The sequence below is a fragment of the Lytechinus pictus genome, chromosome 14 (assembly GCF_037042905.1).
Source record: "Lytechinus pictus isolate F3 Inbred chromosome 14, Lp3.0, whole genome shotgun sequence".
NCBI lineage: Eukaryota > Metazoa > Echinodermata > Echinoidea > Temnopleuroida > Toxopneustidae > Lytechinus > Lytechinus pictus.
The window spans coordinates 22,391,876-22,415,893 of NC_087258.1; the positions used below are offsets into that span (position 1 = coordinate 22,391,876).

Below are 24,018 nucleotides of genomic sequence, written 5' to 3' on the forward strand. Positions count from 1 at the left end.
CAACCTCCTAAGCTAGATCAATCCCACACCTTAAAAAACGGTATAGATCTCATTTTTGCGCTGACACCATTAGTTCATTCATAGTAAGCTTATTTACGCGTAATTACGTGAATTCTATAATTCTTGATTAAAAAGGGAGGTCGCCAAAAAGTTAATAGGAAGCAACGTTAAACTGGCAAAACCGCGACAACAATCGGTTCAATCCGCTGAATGTTCAGTGTTTAGTTTACAAAGAAATTGAAACCTATGTGGGATGACTTTGTAACAAAAAGTGTTAGCCTACCGTGAGGCTCTGATTTTTTTTTTAGGAAGAGAATTCACACACTATCACAATGTCCATGTTTTCAGGAAATTATACGCCCCAAATGCCCTTGTGTACTTCCTTCATGTACTTCATTAAAGAAACATAGACGGAAATAATTATACAACTCACACAACTATAGGTGGATCCAGGGGTGAAACAGCAGCCACCCCCCCCCCCCCACCCACCCTTGAAATCACGTGACAAAAAAGGGGAAAGAGGTCAGAAATAGAAATAAAGCAAAAAGGCTGAAGGTGGTAAATAAGAAGAATAAAGATGAGAAGAGGGATAATGTATGAAATAAAACTTTCAGATCACTGTGTAATATATATAGGGCATCCTTGTATAGGGTAAGAATTTTCATTCGCGCTCGCATTTCCTGTTGAGTGACAAAAACACAGCTTGTTCCTTGTGTAATTAAAAAAAAAATGTCCTTAAAAAGTCCAGTCTTGGGTTCGGAATATGAAAAAATAGAATTATGTTTTTCTTATAATATAGAAAACTAGCAGGGCACGCATATAATACAGTATCTCCATGTGTGACATTGAATCTTTCATTTACATTTAAATATAAAAAAAGAAACTTAAGAGTATAACACTACGTTACTTTGTATATTTCCTGGCCTCTTAAGTTGGTCATTTGAGAATATATCAGTCCGTAAGAAATTGAGGAGACATGATATTCACACTGTTGCAATGATTGCACAATTTGCCATTCGGGTTAAGGTTGCCCTCGAGCAGACCTAAGTACCTTTTTTTCTCTTTTTGGGGTAAAATGCCCGATTCACACCCCTGGGGAATACTCCCTTTATGATGATTCTCGTGGGCCGAGACGACTCTCATGCATGGCCGGACTTTTTTAGGGGGTGGGGGTATTATAGGTGTTATATGTTTTGGTTTTCTTGATTGAGACACTGCAGTACGTACAAGATGGGTCAGGAGGGCACTGCCCCCCCCCCCCCATCCCAAAACACACAGACACACACGTTAGCCTGGTACTGAACTATATATTTTTTTTTTCAAGAAAGGGCTTCCGAGAATGAAGGTGACCTCTTGACCACTTGACGATGCTTACCATGTACTCCGGTCACCCCCCCCCCCCCCTTGAAAAAATTCCCGAGACCCCTGGATACCACAACCATCGAGCGAGCAAGACTTTGAACCCTAAGTTCCTCGGGCAAGATCGACCTGCTCTCACTGTAGCTGCTACCGGTAGTGGTACATCGTCAACAAACGTCTTCATTCTGAATGGTAAGTTACAAGTAGATTCTTCAATTCATATTGACGCCTTCTTGCTCACATCATAAGCCATACCTATGTCTGTATCTGTTTTTTTTTTCAACAACTTCAATTGAGCAACAATCGACTGGGTATACTTACTTGAAGAAGGGCGTAGGATTTCCTCCATGACTTATATATTTTACAATATCTAAGAGCTTTTGCAAGCCGATTTTCTCGAATATCAAATGAGGCATTTGCTTTTCTTTGTTAAAACTTCAGTAACATTTTATAATGTATGAACATTTGTGAGTTTCTTAACTGAGTGTGAATCAAAGCGGGTCATTGGCAGTGACGGATCCAGGGGACCACATCTGGCCCGTGCCCCCCCCCCCCTTGAGAGCCATAATAATTTGTTTTGTTTTTGCTTGTCGAATTTTCCGCGCACGAAATGACCTTCAATTAAAATTTTTATTTTTGCTTGCTTGTTAATTTTTCATCGGGAAAATGTGCCCCCACCCCCTTTGGAAAATCCTGGATCCGCCCCTGATTATGGGTCAGCCCATGTCGTCTGTGAAACCATTCTTTAGATCATTAGCCACATTGTTCTCTTTACACTGATACACTCAGACGCAGTCACAAATGTTCTTGTTTATGTTACAGTAATTATTTTGTAACAAAATACATTGACATTTAATACAGTGTAAGTTTGTTCAATACTATACAGTGCACATTAGCCCGCAATATACGCATAATTAATAGCCTACGGATCAGCATATACTATATCAAGTCAAAAATATCATGCATCTGTTCACTCCGCGACAAGTCCATTCACATTCTCTTCCTGAAACTGAAATTTATTTCAATAATGATTGCCAAAGATTCGTATCAATTTAAGGGGGTCAATGGGACTATGGGAGAAAGTGGCTCAACGATGAATCTCGGAAGACAAAAGGGGTATAGAATTGGAGCTCATGATATCAACTTTTAGAGTACCAGCTTTGCGAAAGAGGAACTCCCCCTTTAAATGCTGATGAGCGTTTTAAAGAGAATAAATCAAGCAAAGAAAGGAAGGAATAAGGCGATTCCGGTTTCCGATTACCACATAAAGTGGACAACTCTTTTAAATTAACTGTATGTTCACTCTTTAGCGGTGTTTGCGCAATGTAGGGCATGGATAGACTCCATTTTCATTTTATAACAAGGGACGGTGCCAGTGAAATAAGCAAAGGGGAGAATAAGGGCGTGGTCTGTTTTGGCACATTTTGATAAATTGGACATTCTTTTTGGGTAATTCACCAAAAATTCACTAAAATGTGCCATAAAAAAGGTCGATCCTTTAACAGTCTTGAAAAAAGTTTTTAACTTTTCCCAAAATATTTCTCTCTTTGTTGGCTTCCTCGTTCTTGTGTTCCTCCTTGTTTTCATCACTCGAAAAATAATAGAGGGTCGACCCCGTACCCCTGTGGCACCAACCCTATAGCTGATGGACAATATACCGTACAGGCCTATACAATCACACACAGTGGCTAGGGGGCAGGTCTGTAACACATGTAGTGGAGCTTCAAGATTAAAGGGAAATGAAACCTTTGGAACAAGTGGGCTTGTGTGGAAACAGAAAAGTCAAGGAATAAGATCAAAGAAAGTTTGAGAAAATCGGACAAATAATGAGAAAAGTATGAGCATTTGAATACTAATTGGAATCACTAATGCTATGGAGATCCTCCTATTGGCAATGCGACAAAGATGTGTGATGTCACAATGTGAACAACTTTCCCTTTGATGGACTATAAAATACCCCCAAAATGTCTAATTTTGTTCTTTTGGTGATACAAACTCTTCATCCATAATGTGTTCTTTGAAAATATATATTACATGCCCTCCTATAGAAGGAATACAATGATCTACTTATACAGTGCGTATCAAAAAAAAGTTTACACTTTGAAAAAGCCCTGGGAATTAAAAAATATACAACATGTTGGTACTTTTTCACTTATAATCTTGGGTTTGGGTCTCATCTATCCAATAAAAGTAAATGTTTTGACAGAATGTTACACTTTAGTGAGCACTGTCCATTTTTGTAAAGCTCGCAGAAATCTGTTTGCGCAGAAATGCTCGTTTTCACGCTGTGTCAAGGGGAAAGTGCGAAATCAAACTTACCCTGCGAAACATTTCTCATACATTTCCCTTGCACCTTTAGTCAATTGAAATAAAACGGATACATTCAAGCATTTTGTAACAATTTTGCCTCCCAAATTGAAATTTTAACATTTAGTAAGCACAATCTTTACCCTTTTTGTGCCAGCTGGATCTGAGGACATAACTAAATCTGAACAAAAGTTTATATCAGACATCTCCAGCATTTTTTCACTAATTTTTTATCATTTAAAGTGGGTTTACATATCATTTTTCATTCAATACTTGTTTCTCCACACTTTTCCCAAGCTTAACAATGATTAACTAAATGAAAATCAAGCCTAAGCCATTTCATGTAAATCACAGCTCAGTGTAAAGCAAATAACGTCTCGATGGCCTCGGTGTGTGGGGGGTGGGGTGGGGAGCTATGCACTCTCCGGAGTGTTTTGTGCAAGGAAACAAGTTTTAAAAGGTAAAATATATCTTCAAATCAATTTTACCAGCTAAATTCCACGTGTTCTTTATGATTAAGGTCTACTTTTATTTGCATAACTATTTCAAAGTTCTGCGCAAATCATTTTTCACTAACTTTTCAAAAGTAAGTGGTGCTCACTCAAGCGAAAATATTTTTCGACAGTTATATTGTCATTTGCTTAAATGGATCTGTACCGATGTTAAAATGTGGAAAAATCTTCAGGATATTACAAATGTGTAATTTTACATGATTTTTTCAGACTGTAAACTTTTTTTTGATACGCACTGTAGATGTGATAAAAGAGGCAGTTTAAGTGAAATAAATGCAAAAGTAATGACTTTGTAACATCACACATCTTTGTCGCATTGCCAACGAGAGGATCTACATTGCAATAATGATCTAAACTTCAAATACTCATAACTTTCTATTATTTGTTAATTTTTTTCAAACTTTCATTGATCTGCTTCTTAAATTTTTTTTTCGGAAGGTTTCATTTTCCTTTAACATTTTGTCCTAGTTATAAGCCAGGCCTTCACCCGAGTATATTTTGAGTCTGGTCTTATGTATATTATGTCATTGATGTCTACTCCAAACTGTTTTCGGAGGCATATATCTTCATGTAAAAATTGGACAGTTCGCAGTTACTTTTAAATACACTATGGGCCATCAAGATCTATATCAGGTCAATACTCCTTTAACGATGTTTTCTTGGTTCCAAAGAGGTAAATAGAACTGGGGATCGTTTTTGCTTATCTTCCCCCAGCGATTGACCCCAGCGTTGAACTTCATCGTGTAAAATGTCAAAAAGTCAGCAAATGAGTATGCAATCTGTTTCTTGTCGAAGAATTTTCGAATTTTGAACTGGGTGTTCCTCGTCATTATGTTTATAATTTCTTTAAGGTAATTTAGCTAAGAGTATAAAGGAATGTAATGGTCCTAACAATTAGCCGGGCCTCGGAGGAGACGAAAGTGTGCACTGTAAAAAATGATGGGTACAATGTTAAACAGCACGAGGGTAAGCATGTGTCCAAGCAATTCGGTGCAGTATTTCACCCAATGCGGGAGGCATATTGTCCAGTAAGGTTAAAAACTAAGCATCAATTACTTTAGAATGGGTAACATTTTCAGCACACTGGATAAATGAAAATGCCCAAAAGAAATCCCCAATGTTGGTTCAGGACACACAATTACCCTCACGGAGCATTTTTAACATTTTTTAGAGCGTGCGGAACATTAGATTAATTACAGTTTTATGGTAATTTTCATATTTTCGTATACGTTTAGGTCTAAAAGGGATAGCTAACTCTCTGCAATGGCGTCCTCATTAATAGACATACATGTATAATTTTATTATGAGCATTCTACGGATGACGGAAAGGTAATAGTTTCAGAATTGTTTACTTGTCTTCTCTCTCGACACCCTTTGTTCTTATCACCCCACCAACCTCCACCCCCTCTCTCTCTCTCTCTCCCTCTCTTTCTATCTCTCGCCCCCCCCCCCCCGTCTCTCTCTCTCTCTCTCTCTCTCTCCATCTGTCTCTCAATCTCTCTCACCTCTCTATTTTCACGCCTGCTCAGTCTTCCCTTCTCTATATTTTCTCGGTACAGGGTTTTAAGAATTAACCGACAACCAAATTAACAGAATGGCAAAAAGTGGCAAGTTCGAGCTCGACGATGAGACAGGAATGAAGAAACCCAAGGGTTACTTCTTCTCGACACGCCACCTTATCCTCATCGTCATCTTGGCCATTGTCCTGGTCATTGTCGTCGCGTGTATGGCTTTCTTCATCCCTGATCGATCGTGTAAGCCGACATCGACCGACGACCCCTCCGTCGCTGGGGAGCAGACGACGGAAGCCCCCGAGGAGGATTGGACGGGTCGGCTACCACGCAACCTCGTCCCCACAATCTACCACATCTACCTCAAACCATACCTCTACGAAGACGTAAGTAAAATCTTATTATATTTTCATTGAACCTAAGTGTGAAAATGAAATTTAACCGGAATATACAAGGGTATCAAGAATTACACAATCATGACTGATAGTTTATATGAATTTTACAACATTTCACTATAATAAAAGTATTGGGGTTACTGAAAAAAAAAAATTGGTAATTAATACCACATACGGCACATCTGCATCACTTCTTATCAATGGCTTACGCCTTGGGGATCCCCCCCCCCCCCCTCTAAAAAAAGAAAGAGAAGGGAAGGGAAAGAGTGAAGTATCATATTACTTTCTGAATACTACGTAAAAATCTTGCCAAAAGGTATAAAAACGGGTCAAAATTTTTGCTCGCTGGTTTCGCTCGCTCTAATCTTTTTAGAACTTTTCCTCAATCAGCCATATCTGAGCCCCCTCAAAATGCTTTGCTCATAAAACTATTACTTCTAAAATCGAACAATCACTACCCCCTACCCCGGCTAACCCACCGCCACCGCCCCCCCCCCCCCCCCCATTTTTCCCTTCCCTTCAAGATAGAAAAAACAACATTTGTTTTATAAAATTTCAATAAATAGGTAAATGGTACAGACCAGTCCCATACATTGCAGGCCTACAACATGTCGAATGACAGATTGAATATGGATTTCATGCCATAATACCATGGATCATCTTTGACGGCGATGGAGATCAAATGTTGGCGAACTCAATACTTGTAGCTTACCACGCTTACATAGAGCTAAAAAGTTCGCGAACTAAAATTCCAACTAAATTCTATTAAACTTTACAAACTGACGGTGCTTCAGTCTTGCTTTCTCCTTAAATAGATTATGTTTGTCGTGTTGTTCTTCCCACTATAGATATCATTACTAATCGATTTTGGCATCGAATTATATCGGGATGGTAAGGAAATAAATACGGAATACTGCTAGCAAAGTGGCGGACCTTGAATTCTTCGAAGAAAAAAGCTAAGCCGTTGAATTGTAAAGTTGAAAGAGCTAGTCCTTTTTGCTGCCTTTAAGGACCAGTGGTGTACCGTGGGTCACGGCATTGGGGGGCACCAGCAAAAATTTTGAGTTACTTAGTGGGCGCGCGAAGCGCGCTAACCTGCCAGGTATGCTGACCTAATATAGACATTTTAAGGACCGTGCCATTAAACGGATATGTATCTCACAAATCAAATATTGCGAGCGCTAGGCGTGAGCTGAAAATTTGTGACATTCAGATCTAAAAAAAGGGGACATTATAAGCATAATTTTGTAATCATGTTACCTGTCTCACTAAAGAAACAACGCAAAGCGCGAGCTAAAAAATTTTACATATTGACCCCAAACAGGAACATTTTAAGGACTATTGTTTTTGTAATTAGAGCATACATCTCACCATAGTCATCTAATCCGAGCACCAAGCGCTTGCTGATTTTGTTAGAATTGCACCTAAACACATGAAGCACTACTTGCAGTCATTGTAATCATGAACATGATACGTATCTCATCAAATATTGCGAAGCGCGAGTTGAAAATATTTGAAATTCAGACCTGGAGAGGGGCATTCTAAGGGTTGCTCGTCGGAATTCACTAAAACCATTCGCATTCCATTAACGAAATGATGCAAGCGCGAAGCGCGACTTGAAAATTGTTGATATTCAGACTGGAAATGTTTTGTATTCAGACCTTAAAAAGGGACAATCACTTCAAGTAGTCATGAAAAAGAAGCATATGCCATTACATAAAACGATAATAAAATAAAAGTAGGAGGAAATACAGGCCTATTTGGCATGTTTGGTTTATATTGACTTGAAAACGGGACGTTTTAGTAGAACCAGATCATTAAACAGATAATGTGAGCACCAGGAATGATGAACACACACACCCTAAGCAAATTATGTTTCATAAAGTTATGACAAAATAATTTTTATATAATATATAATACAGTATCACATAATATAATGTACAATATTTATTTCTTCCCCCACTACGCTTCTCTTTCTATTTCCCTCTCTTTCTACTCCCCCCTTCCCACTCCGTAGTTACGCCACTGTTTAGGACTATCGTTTAATTCTCATCTCCGCGAACTCGAAATGATGCGGTGTCAACTGGGATTAAACCCGATTAGAGTAACTTGGGAAGTTGGTCATTTTTACTTGGATGGATTTGATTCCCAGCTAAAGTCATTTCCAAATTAAATTAGGCTCTGAACAAATATCTGTTATACTAATTATAATGATAATAATGATAATAACAATAAAAATGATTATAATAATAAAAACAATAACATTATTATTAATATTATTATTATTAATAATAATGATAATAATAATAACAACAATAATAACAGCAACAATTATAATATTAATAATTATAATAACAATAATGACAATAATGATAAAAATACTAATAACAATTGTAATAATAATTATTATAATAATAACAATAATAACTAGAAATGCTCGGCGGGTCGCGCGGCCGAGCACATGTATCCCCCGAACCCACCGCGTCATCCGTCATTGCGATATATAGAGCTCACACAGAAATTTGACAAATAAATACAATTGTCATGGCGACAATGACCCTGCCCACATTTTGCCTGTGGGCACCAAATTTGATGACAATAATATGACGTAGCAGCATGACTCTGCAGAACCTAAAGTATTGTCTAGTCTCACCTGTTGGGGAATACAATCATAGAGTAATCTGGATATATTTTGTAAACCTAACTTTAAGACCCCCACCAAAAATGATAGGCATCTTCGCTTCACCTTCTAATATTGCTTCTGTGTGCCAACTGTTATGACAAACTGAAAAAAGCAGAAGTTACAGGTTTTACCAAATTTTCCACAAAAAATATGGTTACCATGACAACCATGTCTCCACCCACTCCAAAATCATTAGGCGGCTTTGCTTTACCATAATGGACCTTCATGTCATATTTGAAGATGAGCGGAGAAGAAATGCAGCTGGTAGAGCGCTCACAAGGACATCTCTACGGGAGTTACCATAAACAGTGTGTTAAACAAGTGTTCTGTTTGAATGTGGGAACACGATTGAGAGCGATTCATACTGATCAAATTTTCTTCAACAGTGTAGAGGATTTCACATTGTGTTCCACGTTGTGACCACTTGCGTATAGATGGAGGGGGGGCTTGGGCCATGGGGCCCAAACATTTTCACGATCAAGAAAAGACAGAAACGGAGGGAAACGGGGTAACATAATAATGATAATATTTTCTGAACAAAGTGTCATCATCATATCACAAAATTAGACTTTTGAATCAAAGATATCAAACTTGTTGTTCTCTCGCTCGCACGTTTTAAAATGCCCCATGGCCCCCGGCTCCAAATTTCTGGTTCATTACGCTATCAAATGTGACCAAACTCAGAACACATTGTGATACACTTTAAGAAACAAAGAGTCAAAATTTACCCAATATTGGGTAGAAAAGGAACATGCATGATTGCTGTGTATCCCCCCCCCCCCAATATTGGGCAAAATACATGTTTAAAGGGTAAATTTCAACGTAAAATTTACAAAATAGTTGGTATCGTTTTACCCAATAAACATGCAATATTGGGTAAACTTTTTTGGGAGTGTACACTCTGTTCTAAACAAGTCACTGTCATCTTCGCTAAATACTATTGTTATTTATCTTCAATATGTTATCTTTATATTTTATCGCAAACTGTAAACCTTAAAAATCACTTCCGTTAATACGGATGTGCAAAAGATTGACATTAAGCATGTGATGTGAGACACACTATTTTCTGTACATGTAGGATCCAATAGCCATCGATCATTACGATGAATGATGAAAGTACTAAATTTCATTTCATTATACCGGTACATTATTGAATCAACTCTAACTCATGGACCAACTCAACTCCAGTAGCAAAGTCGAAGCTAGCCTAGGCCCCTCAGTTTCCATTCATCCTGCATTCCTGCAACCACAATGGTGTTCAGTCCGAGATCGATAGGCCCTATTATATATCATAGTAGATCCAAAGGGATTAGCGATAGATCGAGGGTCTGGTCCCAAGGAACACTTTTAGTCTGAGTTGGAACTTTGGACTTTGTCAATAGAGATAGTATTAACAAGTTATAACGTTAGAGTTCCAGACCCTATACTATAGCGACCGGTTCAGGCTAAAATCGTTTAGATCTAGGCCTACTCGGGGCAATTCAGTCCAAGTCTAACAAGTTAGTAGAGGATGTAAAACTAACAGTTACAAGTATATATGGATCCAAACACTCACCGGGTCAGGATACGCTGTGGTCCGAACCCCAAACTCCACTCCATTCAATTAGATCTATATGATAATCCAGCTCCATCGAACTCAAAGCATCGCCGGCAATTAGAACATCGTCAATAGTCGTACTCGTACATGAAATAAAATTACAACGCCCGGCAATTAGGATCTAGATATAGATCTCTAGATCAAGCCTCATTCACGGCATTGCCATTGGTCAGAGCTTCTGTTTAACTGACAGTATTAGTTCAGTATTCCTGTATGCATGTCGATGTATATTCCAGTTCTGCAGTCTCACCGATTAGACCGTGGCAAAATTGCGGTAGGCCTAGATCTAGATCTAGACCTCTAACGAGAACGGTGATCCAGGTCTAACTGAGATAGTCCCTAGGGCCAAGGGGTTTGGAAATTCAGCGTTGTAACCGTCCTTCCCTTCACTTCAGCTCCACCAGCGTGTCGTCAGCGAGATCTGACCGGCTAGCCATTCATAATGTTGATAAAAACGCTGAAAATTAATTTTCTCGGGATCCATTATGTCCTGATATCCCTGTAACCTGGGATGAGCAATACTTGAATTGTTTGTATTAGCCTGCTTAAGTTGGGCCTAAACTATAATGATCCGAGAGCGGATTGATAGCGAACTAAAAATTAACGTCTTGCATCCCCCAGTGCTGAGTTGAGAATGAATATGTGTTTCCGGTCCAAATCTGTCGCGTATTGCGCGCGTCCTTAAATTCTTTCAACGCATTTCATTGGTTCTTTTTAGCGTAGAGTCACCAAGGGCGCTGTGTGACAGCGCCGCCCATGACATGCCCAGCCAATCACAGACCTGTTGCTGGGGGCGTGTCCTTGGAGAATTCCCGCGGAATCGCGGGCCGTGTATGGCTTGCCGAAATTGGTTTCCTGAGAAGACTTGTCTTCTCTTGCAAACTATCTTATTCGCTTATTTGAATAATCTTAATTCAGAGAAAAATAGATTTTAAGAAAATCGTTATAGGGCCTACATTATGTGAAAAACATTAAAAATATGTTATTAGAATATAAGGACAATAACATAATACATTCTCGAAATGTCATTATAATATGTTTCTCAAATGTTTTAATAAAACATTTATTTTGTAAAGTTTAAAAACTTTTTTTAAATATCATTTTAACATTTTTTTAGAAATAACTATTTACTAACATTCTTATAATGTTATGCGTTGGATGTGACAATTAGGTCAAAAGTTCTTTGCAAATTATGAAAATATGTTTTTAAAAGAACTCAACATTTTTGGAAAAGAAATAGTTTTATTAATCTTTTCCCAAAATGTCAATGTATAACAAAACATCGTTATTTTGATGTTTTTATGATATCATACTTGTTTTCAGAAAAAAAAAAAATTCTATATCATCTCTATGATATTACGGTTAAATACATTGAATATAAAAAATACCATTTTAAAACCTTGGTAAAATTTAATGATAATGATAGCATTGAAGGTTGTAGAAAAATTATGAAAATATAGTCTCAAAATATTTTCAAAATATTTTAGCTAAAAAAAAATTCCCCTATATAGATAAAAAAAATTATGTTAAACATTACCATTTTCACATTTTCATGAAAATATTTTTTTCAGAATTAAAAGAAACATCTTTATCTTTTCAATGTTAAAAAATTGCTTTCAATGTTATCAAAATGTAATGACGGCACAATTCAACGTTCTAGAATTTTGAAAATATTGGTTACATGATGAAAACTAAATGTTTTGAAAATTATATACAAAATGATTGAAATGACATCAAACTTTTTAGAAAGGTCATTATAAAACTTTTTGACAATATTATAGGGACATTTTCATTAAAAAAAACGTTGGAAATGATAACGTCGAACAAAACCATCTTTATGTTTTTATGACATCATGATAACGTTCTTATAATAAAATTCAATATAATTGTTGGGAAAACATTATGCCAATGTTGGAAAAACATAATATGCCAACGTTGAAAAACGTTTGACCATCTGGACATGATCATGATGATGAAGCAGTCATGAATACTTGTTTCACCATTAGTTTCACAAAAGTATGTGGTTTGATAACCATATCATTGTCTTAAAATGAATTATTCATATAGGTGAAATTTTCAAGGTTATTACAGAAAATTGTTATTAACCGTAATCTGCCAAGTATTGGAAAGTCGTCACATATATAGGAATCAATGGCAGGATTCAGTGGATATAGGTGTAGGATATAGAATGATAGGCTTTAGATTAGGATAGGAAAAGAATTGGATATAGGATAGGAAAATATAATAAAATATAAAATATAGAGTTGTAAAGATAAACTTCAACTTGAAACCAAATAATATTTTGAAAACATTTTTAAAACATTCACTTGAAACATCAGTAAGATATCATCTTTGTGACATTTTCATAACATTTTTATAACATTGAACGTAAAGAACATTATAATGTTTTTTTTAAATATGTTTAAATCATAAATGTATGGTTTCAGAAATGATTAAAAACGTTTTTAGAACTTTAACTTAAAACATCATAAATATATCATTGCAACATTTTATTAATATTATTAAAATACATTAGGAAAATATGTTTAAGTGTTAACGCAATGAGAAAACCATACATTTTCATATGATATTAACATTTCCGTAAAACATTTTCATGACGTTTGACCAAACATTTTTATATTTTGTCAATGTTTTTGTGTTAGCTGGGATTTTGACATGTTTTAGCGAAAAAGAAAACGTTGGACCCAAAAAAGGGGGAGGTCAATTAAATGGGAAAAATTGTCATCAACATAAATGAATTATACTTATATATGTAATTAAAGACATCTAAAAAGAGTAATGTGATACCATAATAATGTGCTTCGCTAGGATAATTACGAGGTATTCGTTGTCATGGCGGTCGACGTGGTGTAAAATTCGATTTGTGCCAAAGTTTACAGTAAACGCACTTGCAATGTATGAATCCAGATGTCCATGACGTCATTAAACATAAAAGAGTTTCAGGGAAATTCATCGCAAAGTATACCCTTTTCAATTGAATTAACATGAAAATCGTTTGATAATGCCTTATTTCATGCTTATTTGATTGAACATGGTATTTTGCAGCATGGATTAGGATCAATGTTTGCAGTAAACTTTGCAGCAACCCATAGGATTATGCCTTCGTGGACATCCAGATTCATTAGTTGCAGTTTTCTTGTGCCTGTTGCATAAAAAAAGTAAAAATCTGTTATTTTGTTTGCCAGAGTATTTTATGTCAAACGTTTTATGCAACAGGCCACTCGGCTATACAAAACATATTCGATATAAAATAGTATAAATTTATAGAGGAAAAAATACTCATTCATGACACTTTTAGGACTGTCGGGACATGTATTAGTGTTGTGTGTTCATGATGCGATGGGTACTTTGTACATCATCCCAAAAATGGTCGAAACAATCATGTTTGAATTATTGGGGTTAAAGAAAAGAGCTTGCGAGCGGTGCGACCGAGCCGGGGCTTTTGCGATTTTTTTTTTCATTTGATTTGATTTCAATTTATTCTCACACTCATTTCACAAAATAAATAACGAAATACCGACACAATACATCTTATTCCAATAATACAGAATACGGTGTGGCAAAGTAATTCAGTATAGTTTTTATATGTATAATTTACAATGCCAACCATAGCCAATTATAGTATTATTTTTACGTAACGGGGAGATGAATTCACCCAACTTTCACCATGATATCAGTTAATTGGTACTAAAAAAAAATAGGAATCCTTTCTTAATTTCCTACATCCACAGGACTTAGGACCAGATGATCGACTGTTCACTTTCGATGGCCGGGTTAAGATAAATATGACGTGTGACGTAGCCACTGACGTCATAACCCTCCACAGCAAGAACATCACCCTCCTATCCTACGAGCTCGTGGACGACGTCGGGAATGCAGTGACCATCACGGACGTCACCTACGGAGAAAAATACGACTTTGTCCATTTTCATGTTGGTATGTTGTTGGAACAGAGCAGGAACTACGAACTGGTGATTGAGTACGTAGGGGGGCTGTCGAACTCGTCCACAGGGTTCTTTCGAAGTAGCTATAAAGAAGGAGGGGAGACAAGGTAAGTGGATAGAGTTTGAAAGGAAACCCAACTGTAACAGCTTGGTAGGGCCCTGGGAACGATTTTTAAGGGGCTTTCACTGGGGGGTGACTGGTCCGGAGACATTTGAAAAGAACAAAAATATGTTTCTCTACAAAATGGAGGTGAAATTTGTCCGGAGATATTTGAAAAGCAAAACAAAATGTTTCTCTACAAAATGGAGGTGAAATTGGTCCAGAGACATTTGAAAAGCAAAAAAAAGGGTTGACTACAAAATGGAGATGACATTGGTCCAGAAAAAATTGAAAGGCAAAAGAAAAAAAAAGGTTCTTTACAAAATGGAGGTGAAATTGGTCCAGAGACATTTTAAAAAGCAAAAAAAAAAGAAAAGGGCTTCACTGCAAAATGGAGGTCATTTTGGTTACATTTTTCAATTTTTACACATATTCAATAATATATAGCAGCAGTGCTGACTTTGAAAATTACTATAAAATAATTATTCACAAAAAACACCATTCATATAATGATACAATACTGCGTTCATTGACAATAAATGACATTTGACCTTGATCATGTGGCCTTAAGACTTGTCAGTGATACTTGATTACCCCTATATCCATATTTCATAAACTATATCTGTAAACTTTGAAAGTTATAGTTTAGTTTAGTTCACTTCAACGATGCTGTAGGACTAAGCCTGTTCATCAATCAAAGTAGAATGTCTATTGGTGCTCTCCTTCAGACAAAATTTGATGCGCTACATATGTTGGCAGGGAGGGGTATCGTAGACAGCAAAAAAATCCATGAAAAACACACGAGAATCGAAAATCACTCAAAATCATAGGCAATCTTCTCCCAATGCTTATCCAGTCTATTCTTAAATGCAATCACTGAACAAGCAGTAGCTACATCTTCTGGGAGACTGTTCCACACATCTATCACTCGGACGTTTCCAAAGAAAAACTTACGCACATCAAGACGTGAATATCTTTTCTCTAGCTTTAAGGAATGACCACGTGTTTTACCACCATTTATCAGACAGAAAAGCTCAGAACTGGTATCATAGTAACCATGCAGATATTTGTAGACGCCAATCATGTCACCTCTTTTACGTCTGTGACTGAATGATGGCAATTTCAGGAGGCGAAGACGTTCTGAATATGATAGGTGCTTAATACTTTGGATCAATTTAGTAGCTCTACGTTGGACACTCTCTAACCGCCTCTGCTCACCCAGCTTGGCCATGCAGCCTGGCCATACTCTAAGATTGGGCGAATTATACCCTTAAACAAAAGCTTAATAGAGATCTTATCCAAATGTACAAAAGTTCTTCTTATAATACCAAGCAGTCTATTAGACTTTGACACCACTTTAGAAATGTGCTCCTTGAAAGAAAGACGTGAGTCTGCCTGAACTCCTAAATCTCTCTCACTCTCACATTCACGTAGAACAACCGATTGCGAACCTTTGGTCATATGATCCTCAGAGTTAGACCTACTTCTTCCAATCTTCAAAACAGTACATTTATCTGGGTAAAAACGTAGCTGCCACTTCTCAGCCCAGGCCTCAAGCTCAGTCAAATCATCTTGCAATTTACCAATAACCCCTGGAACATCAGAACTAACGTACAACTTAGTATCGTCAGCAAACAGCTTGGCTGAAGTCTGCACTAAATCTGGGAGATCATTTACATACATTAAAAACAAAATGGGGCCGAGAACACTGCCCTGGGGTATTCCACTGCAAACTTCTGACCAGCAATATCATAATTACCTCCAAGATGGCCAAAGTTCAATGACCTTTGACCTTGGTCATGTGACCTAAAATGCGCACAGGATGTTCAGTGATACTTGATTACTCTTAATATGTCTAAAATTCATGTATCAAATTCATAAACATTTAAAGTTATGATGGTAATTCAACATATATCCCCCAACTTGGCCAAAGTGCATTGACCCTAAATGACATTTGACCTTGATCATGTGACCTGAAACTCAGGCAGAATGTTTCGTAATACTTGATTAACCTTCTGGCCAAGTTTCATGAAGAACTTAGGTCCATATACTTTCTAAGTTATGCTGTCATTTCAAAAACTTAACCTTCGGTTAAGATTTGGTGTTGACGCCGCCGCCGTCGGAAAAGCGGCGCATGTAGTCTCACTCTGCTATGCAGGTGATCCAAAAAATAGAGAAAGAAAATCGTAAAATTCGATGCTAAAGTTATAGATTTTAGATTTTACATGTTAAATGACAGTAAAGGGGGTTTTTAAACATATTTTGACAGTAGCAATATAAACTCACATGTATGTCAATCCGATTTCCTCGTTCGTGCAAACAGACCACGATTTCGAAATAATGTATGACATGGGCCCTGGGAAGCGGGCGGTGCTGGGAGTGAGGGGGTCTGTGCACCATTGGCAGCAACCCATGAAAATCAGGTATATAATTTATGCTAAAATACAGAAATTTGAGCAAAATCGTATTTTTCCCCCAAATTTCGTCCATCTAGAGCAATTTTTATTTACCAAATCAGCACCTCCTCTTTAAAAATCTTCACAGGGCACTAGTGTATGATCAGGGATTTCTTTGTAGGATAGGCCTAGTCTTCCAGAATATAAGTCTATAAGAGGACCTACAGTACACTGTAAAAACTGAGGTGTTAAAACTGACACCAGTTGGTGTTCATAGAGGACCATATCCTGAGGTGTTAACATTACACCCTAGAGTTTGAACATAACACCAAAGAGTGTAAATGTAACAACCAAAGGTGTTGTTATATCACCTATAGGTGTTAAACTAACACTGCCAATTTAAAACCGGTGTAAAATAACTGGTGAAGTCCTCTATGTACACCGGTTAACACCACAGTTTTTGCTGTGTATCATGTTGGTTATTCTTGAGAATGTTATAAGAGTGTAGTACCTCAGGGGAGAAATTGATTATTTTTACCATGAACGGATGAATTTTCCGGATATTATGTCACAACAGGCTGGCTGTCTTAGTTTTAACTTATCTACACCTTAATAAGTCATCGTAATTAATCAATTGAAAACCAGCAATCTTTAATTTCAGATGGCTGGCCGAAACCCAGATGCAGGCGACATTCGCACGGCAAGCCCTGCCGTGTTTCGACGAGCCCGACTTCAAAGCTGTATTCTATACCGAGATCGAGCACCGCGCCGACATGGTCGCCCTCGCCAACGGAATCGAGGAGAGCGAGACCGAGACTGGAGAAGGTTGGATCAAGACCAAGTATGGCGCCACGCCCTTGATGTCGAACTATCTCCTCGCATTCGTCGTCGGTTATTTCAACTACACTGAACGGTTCTCGGACAGAGGAGTTCGGGTAAGTTCACTGGCATGTAGATGGGGACATGGGGTGGCTGCTCCCCCCCCCCCCCCTCCAGTCGAGTTTGTGTAGGTTATTTCCTAGAACCACGCATCGTCTAGACAAATCATGTGATGTCCATGATGCTCGCTTTAATGACAAGTGTGCAGACATTATAAAGCTGTGAAACATTATGTATAAAGCGCTTTATAACTTCTGTGCATTATTATCATTATTATTATTATTATTATTATTATTACTATCATTAGAATTAATATTATTACTATTATTATTATTATAAGCATCATCATCATAATTATTTGGGGCCGGGTTTAGTTAAAAGAGAATAGGGCGATTGTGAACTCCCCTATACTTAAGAGCCTTATAATTATAGATATCATTAACACCCTATTTATAACCGTTTTGTTTTTATTTTAATTGGTTGCTACAGTACCGAGTTTGGTCACGCCCAGAGAAGCTGGATGCAACGGGATATGGTCTGGATCTTGCGATTAATATTACAACATACTTCGAGTCGTATTTCAACATTACTTTCGATCTACCAAAGCAAGGTGTGTTGATATTAATATTCTGTCCAGTGATTTTTTTTTTATGAAAAGGTGCGATCAGCCAATCAAGGCCCCGTTGCATAAAAGTTACTATTATAGAAACGTTGCCATGGTAATAATGCTCATCAGCAAATCAGTATCCAGGATTCCATGAAAGAAACCATTGGATGGCAAAGTTACCATAACGGAAACTTTTATGCAACGGAGCCCAGATGTAATGTTAACCATAACTTATAACAGTTTTCACAAATAACGAATATGCAGGGCCTCACTGGCGTGCAAACTGTGTGTATAGGCAAGGAGATATCACCTCTCATATCTCCTTGGTAAAAATGATTAACTAATTAATTAATTAGGTCCATGGTAGAGACCTAGTATCACTTTTCCTGGTGGTCACTTGGTCTGTTACAAAAATGTTCAATATTTGTCCAACCTGCTTTCATTTATTTTATTCTGCATCAATTATGTTAATACTTAATACGTATAATCCTTGTGTAATGCCACATGTGTGTTGTTGAGGATAATGGGGTCAAAGGTAATCAAGGGCTCAAAAGGTCAAGTTTGTTCAAATTTCTATCATTTAATTATTTCGGCATCAATTTTGTTCACACTTGGTACATATGATCCTTGGGTGATACCATATGTGTGTTCATGAGGATGATGGGATGAAAGGTCATCTAGGGGTCAAAAGGTAAAATGATATGATGAGGTCATGTCCATCATTTTTTTTATAGTTTTTTGCAACTTGCTCTCATTTCTTTATATCTATACAAAATATTATCATACTTCATACAGATGATCCTGTTCAAGGAATGTTCATGATCATCGTCCCAGATGAACGGTACTTCCTTGTGGAGAAGTTATCGAAGTGGTGCTGACTTTTCCCACAAATTAGGAATATATGCTGCTAGGTATTTGAACAATATTAGGAATTTCTGAACATCATCCTCTTCGTCCTTGGGTAATAGTACTTGGGTAATGTGTTGGCTTCTACCTTGCTAGGATCTGAGTAGATATCTGATCTAGTGCACTTGGAGCCAAAGAAGTTGATAGCTTCTTTCTTGATTGTGCACTTGGAGCTGTTGAACACTGAGCCTTCTTGCTTTGCCGTCTCCATGAACAAGTACCGATTCTTGTCGTGTTCCTCCACGTTGATCTTGTCCTTCAATTAATGTGCTACACTTGCGTGGTGCGTCTATGGTAGGTTCAGCGATGTCCTTGACATGAAGCATCGTTTTTTCCTTTGAAACTACCAATAGCATCGAACTGCTCTGGAAATGCTTGTTCGAGATCTTCATCACTTGTGATAAGTATTTGTTCAGGTTTAGGGTTAGGTGTTGGTGTGTCATAATTGTACATTGAGTAAATTGTGATAATTCCAAGGTCAGTGCAACCTAACAACCCAAGGATAGCTGAAACCTTGACATCTGGTACATAGAATGTCTATGTTGACCATTTTGGACTGTAACATTTTATGTCAAATTAGTGTACCTTTACATTTAATTGGAATCTCACCATAAGCTTCAAGTTTTACTGGTGTTTGTTTCACTAATGATTCCCACTTTGAACTTTATATTTCCTTGGCGTACGGACTATGATAGTGTTAGTACTTGCACTTGAGTCAACTCTTAGGTAGAGCTTATGTTGACCGGCTCTGTGGGCATATGTAAATGTTAGCAAATGCTACTGTGCCTTCTGAATTTACAACTGTGTGTGGTCCATTGGTATGTATTATGTCAAATTATGCAAAGTTGGATAGACTGCCTTTAGACTGATAATGATCAGGATCTGTGATAGTATCGTGTGCTGTGTCCATTTCGCTGATTGGTTAGTTCTTTCGACGTTTTGATTTTGATCGTGATTTCTTTTGTTTTGGTAAACGACCATCACATACCATGTCAGATCTTCGGTCATCTGAACTACGTTATGGTTTTCAACTATGATCACTTTTTGACTGACGACAGAATTACCCCCAATGATTTTTACTGTGGAGAGCAAATTCCATTAATATTGACCCCCAAATGGTTCATAGTTGTCTGAGAATGATAATTGAGGTTTTTTCCTTCATTATGAAAGCAAACGGAACAGAGTTGTAAACATAAGAGATATACAATAAACAGAATATTGGCTCTTCATAAATTGAGAAAAGAGTTAGAACGTGTTGGAACATAAACCTGATTTTGGAATACAGGCCATAGATTCAAAATACAGATAAGGTGGGGGTAGCTTTGACATGTTCCTTTCAGTTATGTATTGATATGTCAGAACTTCATCTCTATTACCTGCAGTGCTAGTGTATCTTATAAATGTTTCCAAAAGACTTCAATAAATAAATTTCTTTATGATGTAACAGAAACACCTTTTTTCCCTTTACATCCTTCTGAATCAGATACATTTCTGTTACCATGCACATTATATACTGTACATTACGGTGTGTTAGTCATACCAACACAATCGATGCGAAAGGCTGATCAGAGCTATTGTATTATTTGAATGGCATACCATTCATCACTTTGCAATCGTTTTCATAGGTGTGACTGCCACACTAAGGTTGCTTTTTGGCCTCACTTTAGCGCAAAATCGCTCAATACATTCAGCATATTTTCCTTCTATCTGAAGCAAATGAAGATACTCATGGTGGCATGAAGCCTGCCAATATTCTCGTTGATACATCATGTTTCATATCGAATGTTGAGATGTGCATTTATTACTGATATTCATAATAAATCTGATCAATAACAGCGCATGTGCAATTTTTTTTACCAAAAACATACAAATTTTGGCCAAAAGTCTTAATTCTTTTAAAAACTATATCAACCGACTTGAAATCGAAGAATAAAGGGATTGTAGTAAATTCTACCAACAAAATAATAGATAATTTCGCATTTCATGAAGGCCTTTTTCCATTTTCAGGGTTGAAAATGTGACAATATACATTAATATATCCAAGTCTCCGATATGCAGAAAAAAAGCTAAATATCTGAAAATTGAATTTTCAAGTTTGAGACATAATAAGTTTGTGACTAATAATGATATCAATTTGGAATTTCGTCCACTTAATAATTGTATATTAGGAAAGTTTTCTAGAAATTTTCAAGGCGATTACTTTTTTTTCCTAAGATTTATGGTAAATCATGTATTTCACAAATTTTCAATTTTTTAGAAAAAATTCTCAAAATTGTACTTTTCTCATTAAAATCTCAGCCGAATTACCATTTCATCACCCATGAACAGTATCAACTTGTAGAAAATTTATTTATCTTTCATATGACACTAATTTTGTGGCAAATGAATGTTTGTGTCGGAATCTATGCACGAAAATCAAAATCCCATGAATATGGCGGCCATTTTGGACGCCATCTTGAATTTGAACCCCATGGGACATTATTTCGTTTTGGGAACATCAAAATTCATTCAATAAACATCTTAAGGATTACAAAAATATAGGTTTAAAAAATATATAATTCGGGTGCATGGGAACCCTACCTCCCTACCAGACTATTTGAACATATTCAGCATACTAGCTGCTTGTGTTATTGTTAACCAATTCTATTCAATTCTACTCTATTGCATTCGTTTATATTGTATTATGTTCCACTGCTGTTCTATTCTCTATTATATTCCATTATTTTCTATTTCATACCATTTCATTCGGTTTTATTCGATTCGATTCCATTTTTTATGCTATTCTCTCCCATTCCATTCGTTTCTATTCCATTCTACTCTATTCTGTTCGTTTCCATATGCTATTCTACTCTACTCTATTCTATTTTATTTTATTATATTCTATCCTATCCTATTCTATTCCATTCCATTCTACTCTATTTTATTCTACATGTATTCTATTTCATTCCATTCCATCCTACTCTTTTCTATTTTATTTTATTTTATCCTTTTCTATCTTATTTTATTCCATTCCATTCTATTTTATTATATTATATTATTCTATTCCATTCTATTCTACTCTATTCTTTTTTATTCTATTATATTATATTCTAGTCTATTCTATTATATTATATTCTATTCTATACTACATGTATTCTCTTCTTTTCTATTCTAGTCTATTCCATTCCATTCTACTCTATTCTATTCTACATGTATTCTGTTCTAATCTATTCCATTCAATTCTGCTCTATTCTATTTTATTCTATTCTATTCTTTCCTATTCTATTTTATTCCATTTTACTCTATTCCATTCTATTCTACATGTATTATATTTCTACTCTATTCTATTCCATTCCATTTCATTCTACTCTATTCTATTTTATTATATTCTACCCTATTTTATTTCATTCAATTCTATTCTATTCCCTCCCATTCTATTCTATCCTATTCTATTCTATACCGTGGACCATGAGCTGCTTTTAAAGAAATTGGCTTGCATTGGTTGTAGTAATAGGACTATCACTTGATTCAAATCATATTTATTTGATCGACAACAAGTGACACAATTCAAAGGAGCCAAATCGCACCCTTCAATCGTCAAATTAGGCGTGCCACAAAGGTCAATTCTAGGTCCCCTTTTATTTTCAATATATGTTAATAGTTTACCTGAATGTATTCATGAAGGTACCATAGATATGTACGCTGACGACACGACACTTACCGTCAGTGCGAATAATGCGACAGTTTTGGAAGAAAATTTAACTGTTGCATTAAACAAGGTCGTGGCATGGATTAAAGATAATCAGCTCGTCCTCAACACTGAAAGAACTTGTGTCATGATAATAGGTTCTCGTGCTAATCTCAGGAAAATAAATTCTTTCACGATTTCGTTAAACGGTGATGTGATAAATAGAGTTCAATTCACCAAATGCTAAGGAGTTTTGATAGATGAAGAACTGAAATGGTCAAAACAAATTGAAAATGTATGTAAACTTACCCAGAAAAGTATTGGCATAATAAAGAGAGCAGAAAGTTCTTTGCCTCTGCAGTCCTTAAAGTTGCTTTATAACAGTTTAGTGTTGCCAAGATTTGATTAATGTTCTGCTGTATGGTCGAATAGATTTCAATCCCATACAATTAAGCTGCAAAAAATTCAAAAGAGGGAGGCAAGAATAATATTGAACAAGACATACGACACACCGTCGGCTGATTTGTTCGCAAGTCTTAAATGGATGACACTGGACAAACGATTTGAGCTCAGTCGCGTTTCGATGATATATAAATGTGTTCATAATTTAGCACCTTCTTACCTTCAGGTAAACTTAACCAATCCAAATGATGTACATGAACATCATACCAGACAGAGAGACAGTGGATATTTACGCGTGCCCAAGTTTCGCACTGATTGTTATAAGTGTAGTCCAATTGTATCTTCAATATTTGAATGGAATAAGCTTGATAATTCAATTAGAACAGCTCCTTCTGTCATTTCATTTAAGAGAATGTTTTGAAGAACTTGTAATTTATAAATAACTTGCGGAACATCCACTGTTGTGCGTATTTTGTGTTAGCATGACCTTGATGATTTGGTGTATATTATCAGTATTTTCAAGATGTCGATCTTAGTTAATTTGATTTATTGATATTTGATTATACGTCAAACGAGTGCCCGTCTGCGTTTTGTTTGCTGCTAAGTTTGTTAATGTTTCGTTTTACATTCAAATCCTAATGTGAATCTTAATGCCGTAACATTCTGTACATACGTTATGCATTTTGTAAATATGTTTATTGTTATTCAGGGCTCCATGGAAGACCACTACTT

The 24,018-nt window shown here is 36.5% G+C and overlaps 1 protein-coding gene across 2 annotated transcripts in view; it reads left to right on the forward strand.

Moving 5' to 3' along the window:
• The first annotated feature begins 1,490 nt into the window (after positions 1-1,490).
• The window catches only part of LOC129276109 (aminopeptidase N-like), a 39,182-nt gene continuing 16,654 nt past the window's right edge, over positions 1,491-24,018 (forward strand). Inside the window, exons 1-5 of one of the 2 annotated variants that reach the window (XM_054912547.2) lie at positions 1,491-1,551; positions 5,738-6,075; positions 14,117-14,436; positions 17,487-17,760; positions 18,194-18,314. In XM_054912547.2, coding sequence (XP_054768522.2) covers positions 5,773-6,075; positions 14,117-14,436; positions 17,487-17,760; positions 18,194-18,314 — 1,018 coding nt within the window. In that variant the 5' untranslated portion in view covers positions 1,491-1,551; positions 5,738-5,772. Of the gene's footprint in view, positions 1,552-5,707; positions 6,076-14,116; positions 14,437-17,486; positions 17,761-18,193; positions 18,315-24,018 lie in introns of both variants that reach the window. The other variant, XM_064109545.1, reaches the window with a different exon arrangement.